The following is a 15,275-nucleotide window of genomic DNA, read 5'->3' on the forward strand; positions in this document are numbered from 1 at the left end:
TCGATAAGGCTTGGTGAATGCAATCAGGCGATATTGCGGGATCCAAAAAGCTAGTGAAGACAAGACTCCGAGAAGTTTGTTGGTAGCAAGAGCTTGGAGGACTCAAGTACATTGGATAGACTAGACTTAGAAGGTCTTTTGTTATTCGTATACTCTAACTTATTCACTAGTGGATCAATTTCGACTTAGAGGGTCGCGGAGAGGTTTTTTGCCAAGTTATTCGGTTTCCTCTTCTATAACACGTCTTGGTGTTATCTTGTGTTTGCATCTCTCTTCCCTTATTCTTTAAGCTTTACATTTATTGTTGCTTACTTGCTTATGGCTTAGAAAGTAGTTCCAGTAATTGTGCTTCATTTACTCTTATTCCACACTTAGATAAATTAGAATAAAAGCAATTAAGTCGTAATTTTAAATTTAGGGTCTAAACAAGCTCGTGTGTTTCACACAAATCTGAGCTTTCACTTTCTTTTCTTCTTTTTTAGTTTCAACGTGTTAGACAAGACTAAGTCAAGTCTCCTTAAGAGACACGGTTGACTTGAAGACTTTTAGAACAAGTTCATTAATGAGCTTTGACAAATGTATACGTTGAATTGAAGGGTGTCACCGTCACGTGCACCCAACACATTAGACTAACAAGATTGAACAAATCAATATGTAACATTCTAATAACATTGACCAATAAATTCAGTAACATTTTGATAAAAACCTGGGCAAGTTGCAGCCTTTGGGTTGCCATCTCCACTTGGTGTAAAGCAAATCAGATCTTCCATTCTCAGAGCAACGAAATCCCTCATCTAAAAATCCGCAATCTTTGGACTGATACAGAGGATAGTTCTCATCCCACATCCAATTACCTTCAAATACATCACACTCTTCAGCCTTTTCTCCAAGAAAATCAACCCTTTGGTCCTCAACAGCGGCCGCTTTAGATATGAACCTCTCTGACTGTGCTTGAAATGGAATCCTTATAACCACAGCTCTATAATCCAAGTAGAAGTAGCAGCAAATCACAGAGATACTAGCGAAAACGAATCCGAGAACACCTGCATACAGCTTAAAGTGTTTAAAGCGTTTACATTTCTTGAAAAGTTCAAAGACAGGATTGGCGTTAGGGTCTGGTTTTGATGGGGTCTTAGACATTTGAGGTCAAGAGCTGAGTATGGAATCTGGGTATTGTTTCTCTGGTGGGAAAGATCAAAAATTTGAGTGAAAAACAAAGGCAAAGTGTGCAGGGCTGGTATGCAAGAAATATAGAAGCGTCATGGGGGTATATAGTACAGTTGAACCAATTTCCTGAACTGCTTTACTTGGCACGTACGTAGGTCAGTTTTGTTAAGCTATGAATGGCAGTTTAAAAAGAGAGGGATTGTTTTCAAGGAAGCAACGAAGCAATATTCATGGAGGAATTCTTTTTACTTTTTCTTCTTTTTCGATTACTATAAAGAGATTGGTTTTGGAAAATAGAACAATGATCAAATACTAGCAACTGGTAATGAGAATTTGGTTTTCAAAACTTAGATCAAACTTGAGAGAGAGAGAGAGAGAGAGAGAGAGAGATTTTAGAATTGATACAACAGGGGGGCTTTGTAGTCTCCGGAGATATATATATATATAAAGAGAGGGATGGAATTTGTGTCTGTGACTATAACACTAACGCTGCAAAATGTTTTGAAGTAACAAGCTCTTGTCTAAAAACACTTGTATTATATCAAACTATTCAGCAAAAAATTTAGGAAAGAAGCACATGGACGAAATTAATTAGTTAAGTAGACTGTTTTTAGAAATCGAGTTTGACAAATTCAAGTTCCAAGTTTATTTAACTAATTAACTTCAACCGCATGCTATTTACCAAAAAAATTTCTAAAATGGTACTATTTAACAAATTTTGCCCAATTTTTTTTTTTTTGAAAGAAATTTTGCCCAAACTAGTCATGTATACAAGCTAGCTATAAATATTACGAATTTTTTTTGAGAAAATTTCAACTTATGACGTTCACTTCTGATAATAACTTTTTATCATTAAACCATTATACCAATCGATTTTTAGTATAAATAAGAATTGAACCATACATCTCTTATTCAATCATCAAATTAATCTAATTGAAACCCACATAAATGTTATGAATATAAATGTGTAATACTAATCACATGCATAACATTTATTATTATGGAGCCAAAACCACTGTGCTAGTAATCAACGAGATTGTTCCAAAGAGAATCGTTCAAGCTTTGCCGAGTAATGTTTTTTTAAATTTTAATTCTTGCTTTACTGCGTTTTGTTTCCTTTGTTGTTTTCTCCTAGGGCCGACTCACTAGCATTGAAGCCACGTAAGCCAGATAGTTTCTTCTCCCATGCTTGGCCTGCTAACTTGAAACTATCAATCACAATTTTTTATATTCGAATTAATATCCCACCACTAAGAGCATTCACATCAGCTCTTTTATAAATGTGTAAAATACACATTTTGATCACTTTTACATATTTTGCACCCAAAAACCCTTTACATCAGTTCTTTTAAAATCATTCAAATATGTGTAAAACTATAAACGAGCTACAGTACCCGTGTAAATTTACACGGGTACTGTAGCTCTTGTATTTCTTTTTTTAATAGTTTTTTCTCTCTCTCTCTCACTGCCACTCAGCTCCCTCTCTATCTATCACAGACGCTGCCTCTCTTTCTCTCCACAACTTTCATCCTCATTTTGGTTGATTTGTGTGGGTTTTGGTTGCTGATGATGGTGGTGATGGTGGCTGGGCGGTGATGATGGTGGCTGTGGGTCTGTGAGAGAGAGGGGCAGTGAGGGAGTAATAATAAAAAATTGTAAAATAGAGAATATTTTATTGAATAAACGTGGAAAATAGATAAACTGATGTGGGTGTATTGTAAAAGTGATCGGGTAAAATAGAAAAAGTAGGCTTTTTCATGTAAAATAGGCATAGAATTTACAAGAGCTGATATGAATGCTCTAATTATAACGATAAGATAAACAAGACAGCTCAAATTTAATGCTTGGGCCCGAGCAGACAGATAAGTATTTGGGCCTTTGGGGGCACATAGTGGGTTCCATCAACCCCAACCCAATCAACTTCAGCACGTAAGGAAAGACAACAACTGCTGCCACTCTTAGGATTCTGGCCCAGGATATGTGGTGACGTAAGAAAATTTTTATTCAGAATTAATATTTGCAAGTCAATTGTATTTTTTTTAATATTTTAGGACCTAATAATATAGTTTATTAGGATTATTAATATTTTAATATTTAAAAATTTTATTTTCATAATAAGGCAATTAGAGTTTCTTACATTATTATAACTAAAGTTTAGTGATTCTTTATAAGCAAACTATTTTATTCTTTTTTGAGATAGTTGATAATTTGATGAGAAAAAAAAATGACCTTATTGGTTTATTTGGTCTAGTAATGACTCCAATTCCACCTAGGTGCTAACTTATTGTAGTTTTTCTGTTTAGTGCTAATTCCAAGCCAAGTCTGGATGTCGACTCTTAAGTCTCGTATCCCTTTATTTTTTTGTTTTTTAAGTTCACTGATCAATTGTTCTGGTTATCTTGCTTCGGTTCGACAATACAATTAGCCGCATCATCAGTTGGCATTGTCTCTATGAACGTTAATTACTTTTCTCTATGACAAAGATTGTATGGCTAAAACTATACCAATGGACACCCAACAAAACATCAGCAACACTTCTGATCAAGCTGGGTCAAAACGCCCAAAATGATCATGCTGAAGATAGTCCAAGGATTGTTGATTTAGAGAAACATGTGAGAGATATGACGCAAGACATGTAGCAACTCTTGTATCAAGATTTGATGCAACAGCTTTCTTCCCGAAGTTGTTCCACCATATAGCTAAGAGTGCAAAATTCGCAAATACCAAGCGTAGAAGGGAGATAGTGAGAAGGAAACGAAGAACAAGGGGCCAATCAGCATGATAAGACCGAGAGCCAGATGGGAGATCAACCGACAAGAGGTCAGCGACAATCACTAGAGAGAACTATGAGGATTTATCTTGCAGAGGAAACAAAAGCCTCCACATAATAGGATGAACAACTTAAAGAGGTAAAGGCGATGAGATAATGGAGGCCATTAAAGGAAAGGCACCAGCAATGGTGGAGGAACTTGTTCAGAAAACAAATCTACCTTGCACCTCAGCATTAATGAGCTCTCCCCCACTATAATGCCATTATTGGTGAAATGACTCTGAACTAGATGAGAGTTGTTACATAGAGGGTCATATTAACGGTTGTCTATAAGATAATTATTAGTAAACTATTTTAGGAAAGTTTTGATATCACTATCATAAAAAAATATTTAAAAAATAAATAAATAAATTAGTAATTACTTTTTTCTTTTCTTATAAAAAGTTTTTAAAAATATTTCCTAAACCAATGTCCTTAGGTTGTATTTGGATGGCAACATTTAGATTTGATTTGGATTTAGATTTGGATTTGGATTTGAAATCTATTGATTTAAAATACCTTTATCTAAAATCCCTTAATTTTAAAATTCTTTGTTTGGCTCTTTTTAAACAAATAAGGATTTAAAATTCATCATTTGAAATTCCATTGTTTGGATACCTAAATTTGGATTTGAATTTGGATTTAAGATCAATAAAATATATTTTTTAATTCTTATTTTTCTTAATCCTTCTATATTTTAATTTTAGTAACGTTTTTAATAAATACATGAGGTAATATTAATAATTCAATTGACAAGATAATAACTAAATACCTTTAGTCATAAACAATTAAAAAAATATCTTGCCAACTATTGACAACTAAAATTTTTATATCAACTAGAGAGGAAACCTGAATGCATGGATTTTATCTTAACATTCAAAATCTCAAACAAAAAAATTATTCTAAAGTTCATAACAACTAAAAAGTTATATATCAAGAGAGACAGATTAATGCCCAAAATATGTGTATTTTCTTCCCATTTCTATTATGTTTTTCAAATAATGCAAAATTCAAAATAAGAAAATTACAAAATAAGAAAATTACAAAATAAAAGTATAAATATAAAGTCTCAAAGGGTAAAATATCATTTTCATCCCTAAACTATCACAAAAGTTCGTTTTTCGTCCCTAAACTATCACAAAAGTTCATTTTTCGTCCCTAAACTATCACAAAAGTTCGTTTTTCGTCCCTAAACTTTCAAAAGTTCTATTTTCGTCCCTAAACTTTTTCAAACGTATTGATTTTCGTCCCTTCCACATCAACACTCTGTCAAAGCCACGTCAGCACTCCATCAGACAGAGGGACGAAAATCAATACGTTTGGAAAAGTTTATGGACGAAAATAGAACTTTTGAAAGTTTAGGGACGAAAAACGAATTTTTGAAAGTTTAGAGACGAAAAACGAACTTTTGTGATAGTTTAGGGACGAAAATGATATTTTACCTAAGTCTCAAATAACATGATGATGCCGAGATTGATTTTCCTCAAACATTTCCTTTGCCAAAGCATCTTGAAAGGATGTCCACTCATTAGTAACTCTAACAAATGTGATGTTTTCTTCTGATATCTCATTTTCATTTAATGAAACATCTTGTAACTCAAGATCCACATTGGAACACTAATTACGTAGCCTCTTTGAAAGGCAGCAAACCATGGAGATCCTCACTATTAATTGAGAGAGGCTACAAAGTTAGCAATAATTAAGATTGAGAAAAGTTGGTAGAGACTAGAGAACCTAGTTGAGATCGGAGTACTTGAAGAGGACCAAATATGTGCCCTTTTAATCATATTCTATGATGCTATGTATTATATTATGTTCTAATTAATAAAGTTGTTTTATTATTATTTAAAATAATGATAACATGAATAATTGGACATTATCATATAGTCCATGGATACATAATATGTGATTTATGTGATTTAGTCACAAACGATATAAATCACAAACTTTTTGTAAACTCAGAATTTTAGTTCGTAGTTGGTGATGAAATTGGGCATTTCATCTATAAAGACTATAACATATCAATTAAGATGATTTGATCTTAATCATGAAAGTGGAGACTTTTAGTTGATATGCTTTAAGTGTTAAAACATATTGAACTGGACCGTTGTAAGATTTATTATTCTACTAACGACTGTCAAATGAATAATAAATCTCACGACTTCTATTTACATGAACTCTCAATCCTGATAGAATAATGAACTTGATCATGAAGTGTAGGTTGCTTTGATATATTAGGAGTGAGATCTAAAGTCACGATCAAAATCTCAATATGTTGAGTAACCACATTTAATGTTGAAGAAACATATATTCTCAAGATGGAATTCATAATCTCTTAACAGAGATATAAAATATTCTCTTGAAATAAATTTAATAGGTTTGGTTATTCAGAATGTTAGGCTTAACTACTTTAGTAAGAAGTTACTAAAATATAACTTAAAAAATTAAACCGAATACTCAAGGATTAAGATGTAATAATATTAAAAGTGGCAATCAACATTCATGACTTTGTATTACTACAAATATTTTAATGAAAGTGTTGTATATATAATAAAGTCTTGGAATATAATTTACTAATAAGGCCTAGAGTGAAATTATATTTATATAGTGGTATTAAATATAATTAATGGTAATTTTAGACTTGTCAAAAGTTGATAAAAAGGCCCAAAACTCATTGGAGCTAGTGTCTTATTTGTCTATTTTGGTCCCACTTCGAGCCACATACTAAAGTCCAATTGGAATGACCTAAAAGGCTAACTCAATTAGATAATCAATTATATATAAGGATAGAAACATATAGATTTTTGTAATGAATGAAAATGGTGTGTATGTGAGTGTAAGCCACTCTCTTATTCTCCCTTGAACACATACATATAAACCGATTGAGAGACCACACTCCTTGGGCATAAGTGGAATTGGAGTGAAGATTAAAAGTGTTCCCAAGACTTCTAATCTTTGGTTTTGAATTTCACTATACCAAGGTATGCTTTCTTGTTATCAATTGCGAATGAAGTAAATCCGTTAATTTCTCGCTACATATGTTTTGTATGAGATACAAAACTGTATTTTCCATGTGTTTTTTCTACAACTACAAGCCTACAACCCCATGTAACAAAAGAGGCCCGACAATCCGAGTCCTCCAACAACCAAGCAAGTGGAGCTAAGCTTTAATCTCAAATTGCTGAAAAGTGAAAAACATAGAATTTTAGTATGCTCAACACTTAAGTCTAAGGTTACAAATAATGAAGATGAGTAAGAAGCCTTAGTGGTTGGATTGAAGGTGGTCTAAGCACTAAGAGTTTAGCTCGTTATTGTGAACAGTGATTCACAACTTGCAAAGCAAGTCTAAGGAGAATATGAAGCCAGTGGAGACAAAATGAAAAAAATATCTAAGGAGAATCGTCATGGACATATAGGGCAACTTCAAAAAAATTCCTAATTAAGCAAATTCCTCAGGAACAAAATAGGAGTGTTGATTGACTGGTCCAATTAGCCTCGACGCTAGAGCCCGACCTGAACAGGTTAGTCCCGGTCGAGTACTTAGCCAAACCAAGTATTGCGCAGCTAGAACTAAAGGAAATGCATGTGGCAATGTGGAGGTAAACTACCCAATCCCAATCTTTATGTTTATTAGAAAGGAAGAGCTAGGAAGATTAGGATATGAGCAAGCAGATACACCATATTTGAAAAGGTGTTATAGAAAAGAAGCTTATCTCTACCCTATCTATGTTGTCATTCCTCTTATAAATCCGAGTATATTCTGAGAGGACATTGACAAGGAGTGAAATGCAAAGAGGGCCAAAGGGGATAAGAAACAATGGGTAATGCAGATCAAAGCATAAATCTGTATAATATCAGTTGAAGTTTAACATTTATTGTAGTTCCTTCTTTCACTTTTGTTGAGTCATATTAGTGTAGCATTTTGATTTATTTTGGTCCATTTGTTCCAATTTGGTCCACTTATGTCCATTTGATCCACTTTGGTCCATTAAATTCATTTCAGTCCACTTCGGTCTATTTCGGTCCACTTCAAACTATTCAGTCAATTTCGGTCTATTCGGTCCATTTTGGTCCATTAAGTCCATCTAATCCAATTCTCAGTCCATATCGGTCCACTACAATCCATTCACTCCATTTCTCTAGTTCGTTTTAAAATGGTGTCGTTTATGTAAGGTTTTTTAATCATTCCTGTAAATGGAATGTTTTTTTACATTTAATTTTATTTTAATAAAAAATGCATCATTTTATGTTAGTTTAAAATGATTTAGAAAATGACAATTATTTTTGTCAAGTCATATACATAAACTTAGACACACGAATCACACATGTGATATTACACTTATAATTAATATAATTCTAACGATTTCATTTTATTCCAAACTTTAGGGAGTCAGATATAACGATTGAAAATTTATAAACTTGACACTTATCGTAATGATAAATGACTCCCCTTGCCATGACAATCTCTTAAATTCTCTAATATCAAGGATTATTTGCTAGTTGGCAAACTTTCTGTTACTAGAGATAAGAATCATGCTCCACTAAAACGATTGAATAACCTTTTATTTTATTTACTAAGTCTAAATAAGTCTAGAAGGAGCAGTATCCAATGATATATATATATACACACACACACTCACCAAAGAATGGCAGCAACATTAATTGTGTAGGAAGTACACGTGTTCTTTTCTATCAACAAAGAGATTAAATTTTATAAGAATGTAGCATAAAACCCAAGTTTTACACCCTCTAATTTCAACATGTCACATCACTTATGACATATTTAAAAATAGAAACAACCACATCCAATCAATTTTAATACCCACCTAAAAATTCAACAAAATTAAGAGTTTATTGAAATGTTATTAGGTATAGTAGAATGTATTGAAATGTGGGTTTTACGTCTCATTCTTACCAAATTCAGATGCATCAACAACATCATGTCTTATAACTCAATTGGTTGGCCCATTCTCGTAAATGGAGACATCCTTGAGTTCAATTCCCCTTACTCCCAACTACTTAATTATTTATAAGATAAATAAATAAATAAATCCATCAGCAATCAAATGGGGCTTGATTTAAGGGAGAGTAGTCGGAGTACTACGGAGTTAAATTGCATATAATGATGACGTTTCTTTAATGATCAAATATGGTCCTGCCTTCGTACCACTTTAATACAGAAAGAGCTCAATGCAGTGCCTTTTGCTTGTAACTAATCTTTGCTTGTAACTAATCTTAACCGATAGGTGAAGTAGGAATTACAAGTCATTAAAAAAAAAAAAAAAAATCCCCTTACTCCCAACTACTTAATTATTTATAAGATAAATAAATAAATAAATCCATCAGCAATCAAATGGGGCTTGATTTAAGGGAGAGTAGTCGGAGTACTACGGAGTTAAATTGCATATAATGATGACGTTTCTTTAATGATCAAATATGGTCCTGCCTTCGTACCACTTTAATACAGAAAGAGCTCAATGCAGTGCCTTTTGCTTGTAACTAATCTTTGCTTGTAACTAATCTTAACCGATAGGTGAAGTAGGAATTACAAGTCATTAAAAAAAAAAAAAAAATGAACCAAACCTTTGGTCCTTGGTAAATGTAAAAAAATACAAACAAAATTTTGTAAATTATGTATTTTACTCCTGAAGAACTATACCACCTGACTAATCACAATAAAATACCCAATGTGTGAATGTTTCTTTACACTGTATGTCTTTAATCCAGAGATCCTTGTCCACCCATTTGCCCCCTATAATTGGGCTATTTGTATCTAACTAATCATCTGAAATCCTCATGATCCGACCTCTCTATCAACGTCAAAATATGAGACCCACTTTCAACCTTACTTAAACAGTCTTGCAACTGTCACAGTGTGTTGTTTTCTTTAGTCATTTTTCAGAAAGTGGAATCATCTGTGCATAAATGTCCACCTTTTCTTCTTGGTATATCATGCCTGCAACCACACCTAATACTTGGATGCATTATAGGAGTGAGTAGCCTCGCGCTTAAGGAATAGTGCATAGAGTAACTCATTCCATGTATCAGGGACTCCAGGCAGACACCAATGACTGCAATCCTGGCGATGGATAGGTGCAGGGCCTACATCAGGACCCAGATAATATAGAGATGAATGCCCATCTTTTCTCTGTGCAGTCATACGAGTTACGTTCAATACTTCAAATTTTTTTACTTCTGATGTGTATAAGTGAGTTGAAAAGACAGCATTGGCGATTTTGAATTGCGCCCAAGTATTAGAAGGCACCAATGAGGATCCCAGCTCTGGAAGTGTTTCCAAATGACAGTTTCCCCCGGTCCTCCAATCCCCTCCTCTGTATATAACAAAACTTAAAAGTTTAGCTCCCCAAATAGGATGCATAAAAAATCTACTTCACAAGAAAAGGGCAATGGAGGGAGAATAATAAGAAGAGTCAATTGTTTTAAGTAATAAAACAAACCTGAAATGCACAGGAGCGTATGTGCGAAAGAAAACCTGGGTCTTGCTTGAATTTAGTTCAGTGTGTATCCAGTGCGACACAGTCTCTATGGACCTATGATATGCATGTTCTACTTCCATATCCATCTTTACCTCTGCACCTTCTTGGAAGTAACAACCCCTGAACAAAATAGATGTACTTTTAATCTTTTCTCCAACTAAAAAAGAAAAAAGGAATTATGAATATGAGGTTAATAGGTTCTAATGATACTCAAAACTAACCCATGATTTAAGGGAATGTCTTGCATCAATAATTACATATACTAACTACCTAACATAAAAAAATTTAGGTAGGATTTGGTGCAAATGTCACATAAGAAAATTTATTGTTTCAACTCTCATATAAAGGCAAATCTCATTGCAATTTTAATTTAAAGATGATAGGATGTATGGTCCCCATTTCCTATTGAATTATAAGTCAAGGAGATCCAATACAAGCAACCATTAATAGGTGTTCAAGCACCCATACCATCAATGTTCAACTAAACCTCATAATTGAAAGGGCCTACTTATCCAACAAAACTTTAGTTTACCATCAGCTCAGCATCTTAATTGTTTCAACAACAGCACCTATTAAGAGATCAAACAAAAAAAAAAATAGAGAAATTCCCGAAGAAGAAATGAAGAGCACAATTATAAACATCCACCTGTTGGGCAAACAATATGAAAAGAAACCAAGAAACAGCTAAACCTCCCCCACACACCTCCCCCCAAAAAAAAATATAAAAAAAAAAAAGGCATCAACTATCCAAATTTTTTTTCACATACTTTGACATTTCACAAAAAGCCATCAACTATCCAAATTTCTGAACTTACAGGCAGGGGTCATTGTTATGACATGTATTCAATTAAGTAGGAGCAGTTCTAAATATCTATAATCCTATTAGGAGGCTATTTGATGGCATAGTTTGTCATTAGTTGCCTTGAAATAGTATCCTATCAACTTTTGATTAGGTATGGATTTCATTTCAACCTCTTATATGGAAAGCAAATTCAAAAGAAATGGACCTAGTGAAATTGCCTCTTTGCCACTGCCATAGATCCTTCAATGAATTTATTATTATTTTCATAACCAGCCTAGTCATAGTTGTTTATTTAAAAAAGAATAAACAAATAAAGGTAAGAACTCATGCCAATGAAAATGACCCTAGTAAACACACACACAAAATTTGGAGGATTAATTACCCTCTTATTGTCTTCTCATAATTCCACCAATGCCCAGTGTTTAAGACCAACACATCTGCATCTCTCCACTTCACAGAGTTCCAATCCATTTTATCCAACTTCAAGGTTGTCCTCACCTTTTGTGGAGCTCCTGCAGGGGGGCGGCTCTGCAATACAAGAAATGGAGACCTGTAGTACTCCACCGTGCAGTTGAAGTCCTTAAACTTGAAAACTAAGAATCCCTTGTGCTTTGTAATTGGACTGCCATTCACTTCATAGATTGACTCATTGTTAGGAACTGCTGACGAGAGCATGCAGAGGAGGGACTCCCATTGATTTCTTCCAATTGAGTCACCAATAAACACTAGCCGTTTGTTTCGCAATTTTTCCAACATCAATTTTGCATCAAATCTGTTTTTTGATAGACAAGAAACGAAACATTCAAATTAGTTTTATGTACTTCATTATATGTTTTTTTTTAATATACAAGTTGGAATGAAAACTGAGAGATAAAAGACTAGAAATAGAAGGTTATATGTATTATACAGTTAGCCATGTAAAATCACAACTTATTAACTAACGGATAAAGTGGGGAAATAAGCTAAATGACAAACAGATACAGCAAAATAGAGCAATGAAAACTCAATTTCAGAAAAGAAATGGAATTTGTCTTCATTGCTTAGAATTTGCATGTCATCATTCCAAAGGTTCACGGGCAAAGCCCAAATAGAGAGGAAATGCTCCAAAATTTAAAAAGCTACATAAACAGACGATCAAAAATAAGAAAATGACACAAAGGAGAAAAATGGAAATAAAAAGATTACAAATCATGGAATAATATACTTAAAATTACATTGGAAGAAACTCAACCATTTTTGTCCATTGCAAAAATATCCCATTCTAAAAGAAATTTAATTTTAAGGTGAAGCTAAAAAAGATTGTCATTTTCATGGAACAGTAGAGTATTTTAGCTCAATAATCAGGTCCATTAGCCATGGGCACTACTATCAGAAGTGGTTAAAAATTAAATTCCCTTCTCACTCACTGAAAGCTTAAGCTTTTGGTAGCAGTGGTAAGTTATCAATGACAAATTAGGCAATTATAATTTCTCAACTAGAATAGTCTAAAGGTTAAAAAGTTTGGTTGCCAGAAAAGACAAGAAGGCAATAGAGAACGCATTTTCAAAGTATTTTCTTAATGTTTTCCGTCATTGCAGCATATCCTCTTGTAAACATCTAACGGTGAAACTAATCAAGGTAGTCGCTTCATTTCTCAGGAAAAAAAAAAAAAAAAAAGATAGCCACTTTCAAAGATAAGTAAATTATGAAAGTTTGATAATAAATTACCCTCACTGAGTGCCAAAGAAATCGAACTAGGTAAAATGTCTACATAAATAACACATAGAAACGTCGAACTCAGTGCACAAGGCTTCTGCTTGGTGAAAGGTGATTGATGGACAAACTTATCCCAAATTTGAAGAGGCTAATTTCCGGAATCATATCCGTGACACATGGCTTGAGTACAGGACACTTGCCATCAATCACAGTCAGTCTCAAACATATCCAATAATAATAAATGAATTTTACTAATGTGTACTCTTAAAGGCACATATTAATTTCTATTTTTAGAAAAAAAAATTTCGAGACAACTCTTTCAAATTCTGAAAAAATATTTTCAAAAATCCCAAGTAACATTGTGATATTCTTTTGTGCTTAGAAAAATGTGAAGTGCTTCAGAGAAAGACAATTTGAAGTCTAGTACAATCTAATTGTTCTTTTTTTCCAACGTTCTAAAGGCTCAATTGAAATAATCCAAATATGTTTTTACTAGCCAACAAGAATGATTTAATTCTTGAAAATAAAAAAATAACAATCCAACAAGAATTATCTAATTCTAACAATTCAATTTCTTTACTTTTTTAGGCCAAGTTTTTGTTTTTCCATTTTCACTCATTTTCTCAGCAACCAAACAGTACTAAAAGCAACAAATAAGTAACATTCTAGTAAGAACCTGGGCAAGTTGCAGTCTTTGGGTTGCCATCTCCACTTGGTGTAAAACAAATCAGGCCTCCCATTCTCAGAGCACCGAAATCCATCATCCAAAAATCTGCAATCTTTGGACTGATACAAAGGATAGTTCTCATCCCACACCCAATCCCCTTCAAAGATATCACACCTTTCACCCTTTTCTCCAGGAAACTCAACCCTTTGGTTCTCACTGGACCCTTTAATCTGAATCCTTGGGAACCTATCTTGGTCAGGAAATAGAAACCCTTTAGCCACAGCTCTATAATCCAAGTAAAAGAAGCCGCAAATCACACAAACAGTAACAACAAAGAATCCCAAAACTCCCACAGACGGCTCAAAAAGCCTCAACCGCTTAAATCTCCTTAAAACTTCAAAAAATGCCATGGTTTCAATGTCTATCTCAGATGGATTCTTAGACATTTGAACAGAAGATCAAATTTTGGAATCTGGGTGTTGTTTTTCTAGTGGCAAAGATCAAATTCTGGGGTATAAAAACAAAAGGCAAAGTTTGTGGGGCTAATGGAACAAAGGCACAAGTGTAGTGGTCAAGCAACATATAAGAAGTCATGGAAAGTGGTCAGTATAGAGCAGAAATATTTCTTTAACTCCTTTGCTTGGTAGGTCAGTTTCGTTAAGCCATGAATGACAGTTCAAAAAGAAGAAAGAGAGAAATGGGTGTCAAAGAAGCAAAGAAGCATTCATGGCGGATATATTTTTTAGACCCTTTTTGTGTTTTTCTTCTTTCTTCGGTTACTTTAGAAGAGAGAGAGAGCGGTTTCGGTGAATAAAATAATGATTAGAAAATTTAAAGCGCATGTAGGTATGTTACGGGTAACGAGAATTTGGTTTCCAAATCGGATCCTATACACGAGCGAGTATTAAATTTATTCATCAAAAATAATTTACCCTAAAATAAACTAGGAGATTTAAGAATGAAAATATTATGGACAGAGAGAGAGAGAGAGAGAGAGAGAGATGGGGTGTGAGAATAATGTGGTTTGAGTTGAAAGTTCACTGACTCGCTCGTGGTGAAAGTACTTGGCTTAAAATGGAGAAAGAAAGTGGGTAACGGATAGAAGAACGTGGAGAAATATTATTGGGGTTTTGTAGGGCTAGTGTCTTTTCTGATTGGGTCGTTTTGTACACTTTGAACTTCTAGAGCGTGGAAAGCAAGGAAGTTACTATTTCTCTAATGAGAATCCCGACAACACTACGGCTGTAAAGCGCTTTTGAAATAATTAACATGGTTCCTAAATTATTTTTAGCAAATGGGACTAGAAGTGTCTAATCAAATCAAGTAGGGAGTATAATACGTATTTGATGAATGTATCTTTTTCCTTATATAACGGAGAACTTTATGCCATGCATTTGATGCATATATCATATATCTTACATAAACTCTATGTGTCTAAATTTTTTATCTCACTTTTCTTACACTACTATATACTCTACTAATAAATACTTACTATGTATTTATCTAATTAATTAAATACTACTATTAATTAATAATTGTAGTATTAATAAGTTAATAATGATAGTATTTAATTAATTAGGTGAACACGTGTCAAATATTTATTGGTGGAGTATAAAGTGAAACAGAAAAAGTGAAATA

General features: G+C 33.6%; 1 protein-coding gene and 1 pseudogene across 1 annotated transcript; both read right to left on the bottom strand.

The window, feature by feature from the left end:
• Nucleotides 1–1,225, bottom strand: part of LOC112035239 (protein trichome birefringence-like 10) — a 29,813-nt pseudogene extending 28,588 nt beyond the window's left edge.
• An 8,151-nt stretch (nucleotides 1,226–9,376) lies between these two features.
• On the bottom strand, nucleotides 9,377–14,633 carry LOC112035236 (protein trichome birefringence-like 10). The gene is made up of 4 exons (XM_024068062.2): nucleotides 13,647–14,633; nucleotides 11,658–12,047; nucleotides 10,435–10,593; nucleotides 9,377–10,308 (listed from the first exon to the last, which is right to left on the bottom strand). Exons 1-4 carry the CDS (start codon nucleotides 14,081–14,083, stop codon nucleotides 9,945–9,947), a joined length of 1,350 nt encoding a protein of 449 aa, XP_023923830.1. The 5' UTR covers nucleotides 14,084–14,633; the 3' UTR covers nucleotides 9,377–9,944.
• Nucleotides 14,634–15,275: the final 642 nt, after the last annotated feature.

Source organism: Quercus suber, unplaced genomic scaffold (genome assembly GCF_002906115.3).
Source record: "Quercus suber isolate HL8 unplaced genomic scaffold, Cork oak 2.0 scaffold_907, whole genome shotgun sequence".
NCBI lineage: Eukaryota > Viridiplantae > Streptophyta > Magnoliopsida > Fagales > Fagaceae > Quercus > Quercus suber.

Excerpts from the sequence above, each read along its gene's own strand:
- LOC112035236 (XM_024068062.2), bottom strand. The coding sequence starts at position 14,083 with ATGTCTAAGAATCCATCTGAGATAGACATTGAAACCATGGCATTTTTT. Across the intron at positions 12,048-13,646 it reads AAAGACTGCAACTTGCCCAG|ATTTGATGCAAAATTGATGT; the intron begins GTTCTTACTAGA and ends ATCAAAAAACAG. Across the intron at positions 10,309-10,434 it reads TACGCTCCTGTGCATTTCAG|AGGAGGGGATTGGAGGACCG; the intron begins GTTTGTTTTATT and ends TGTTATATACAG.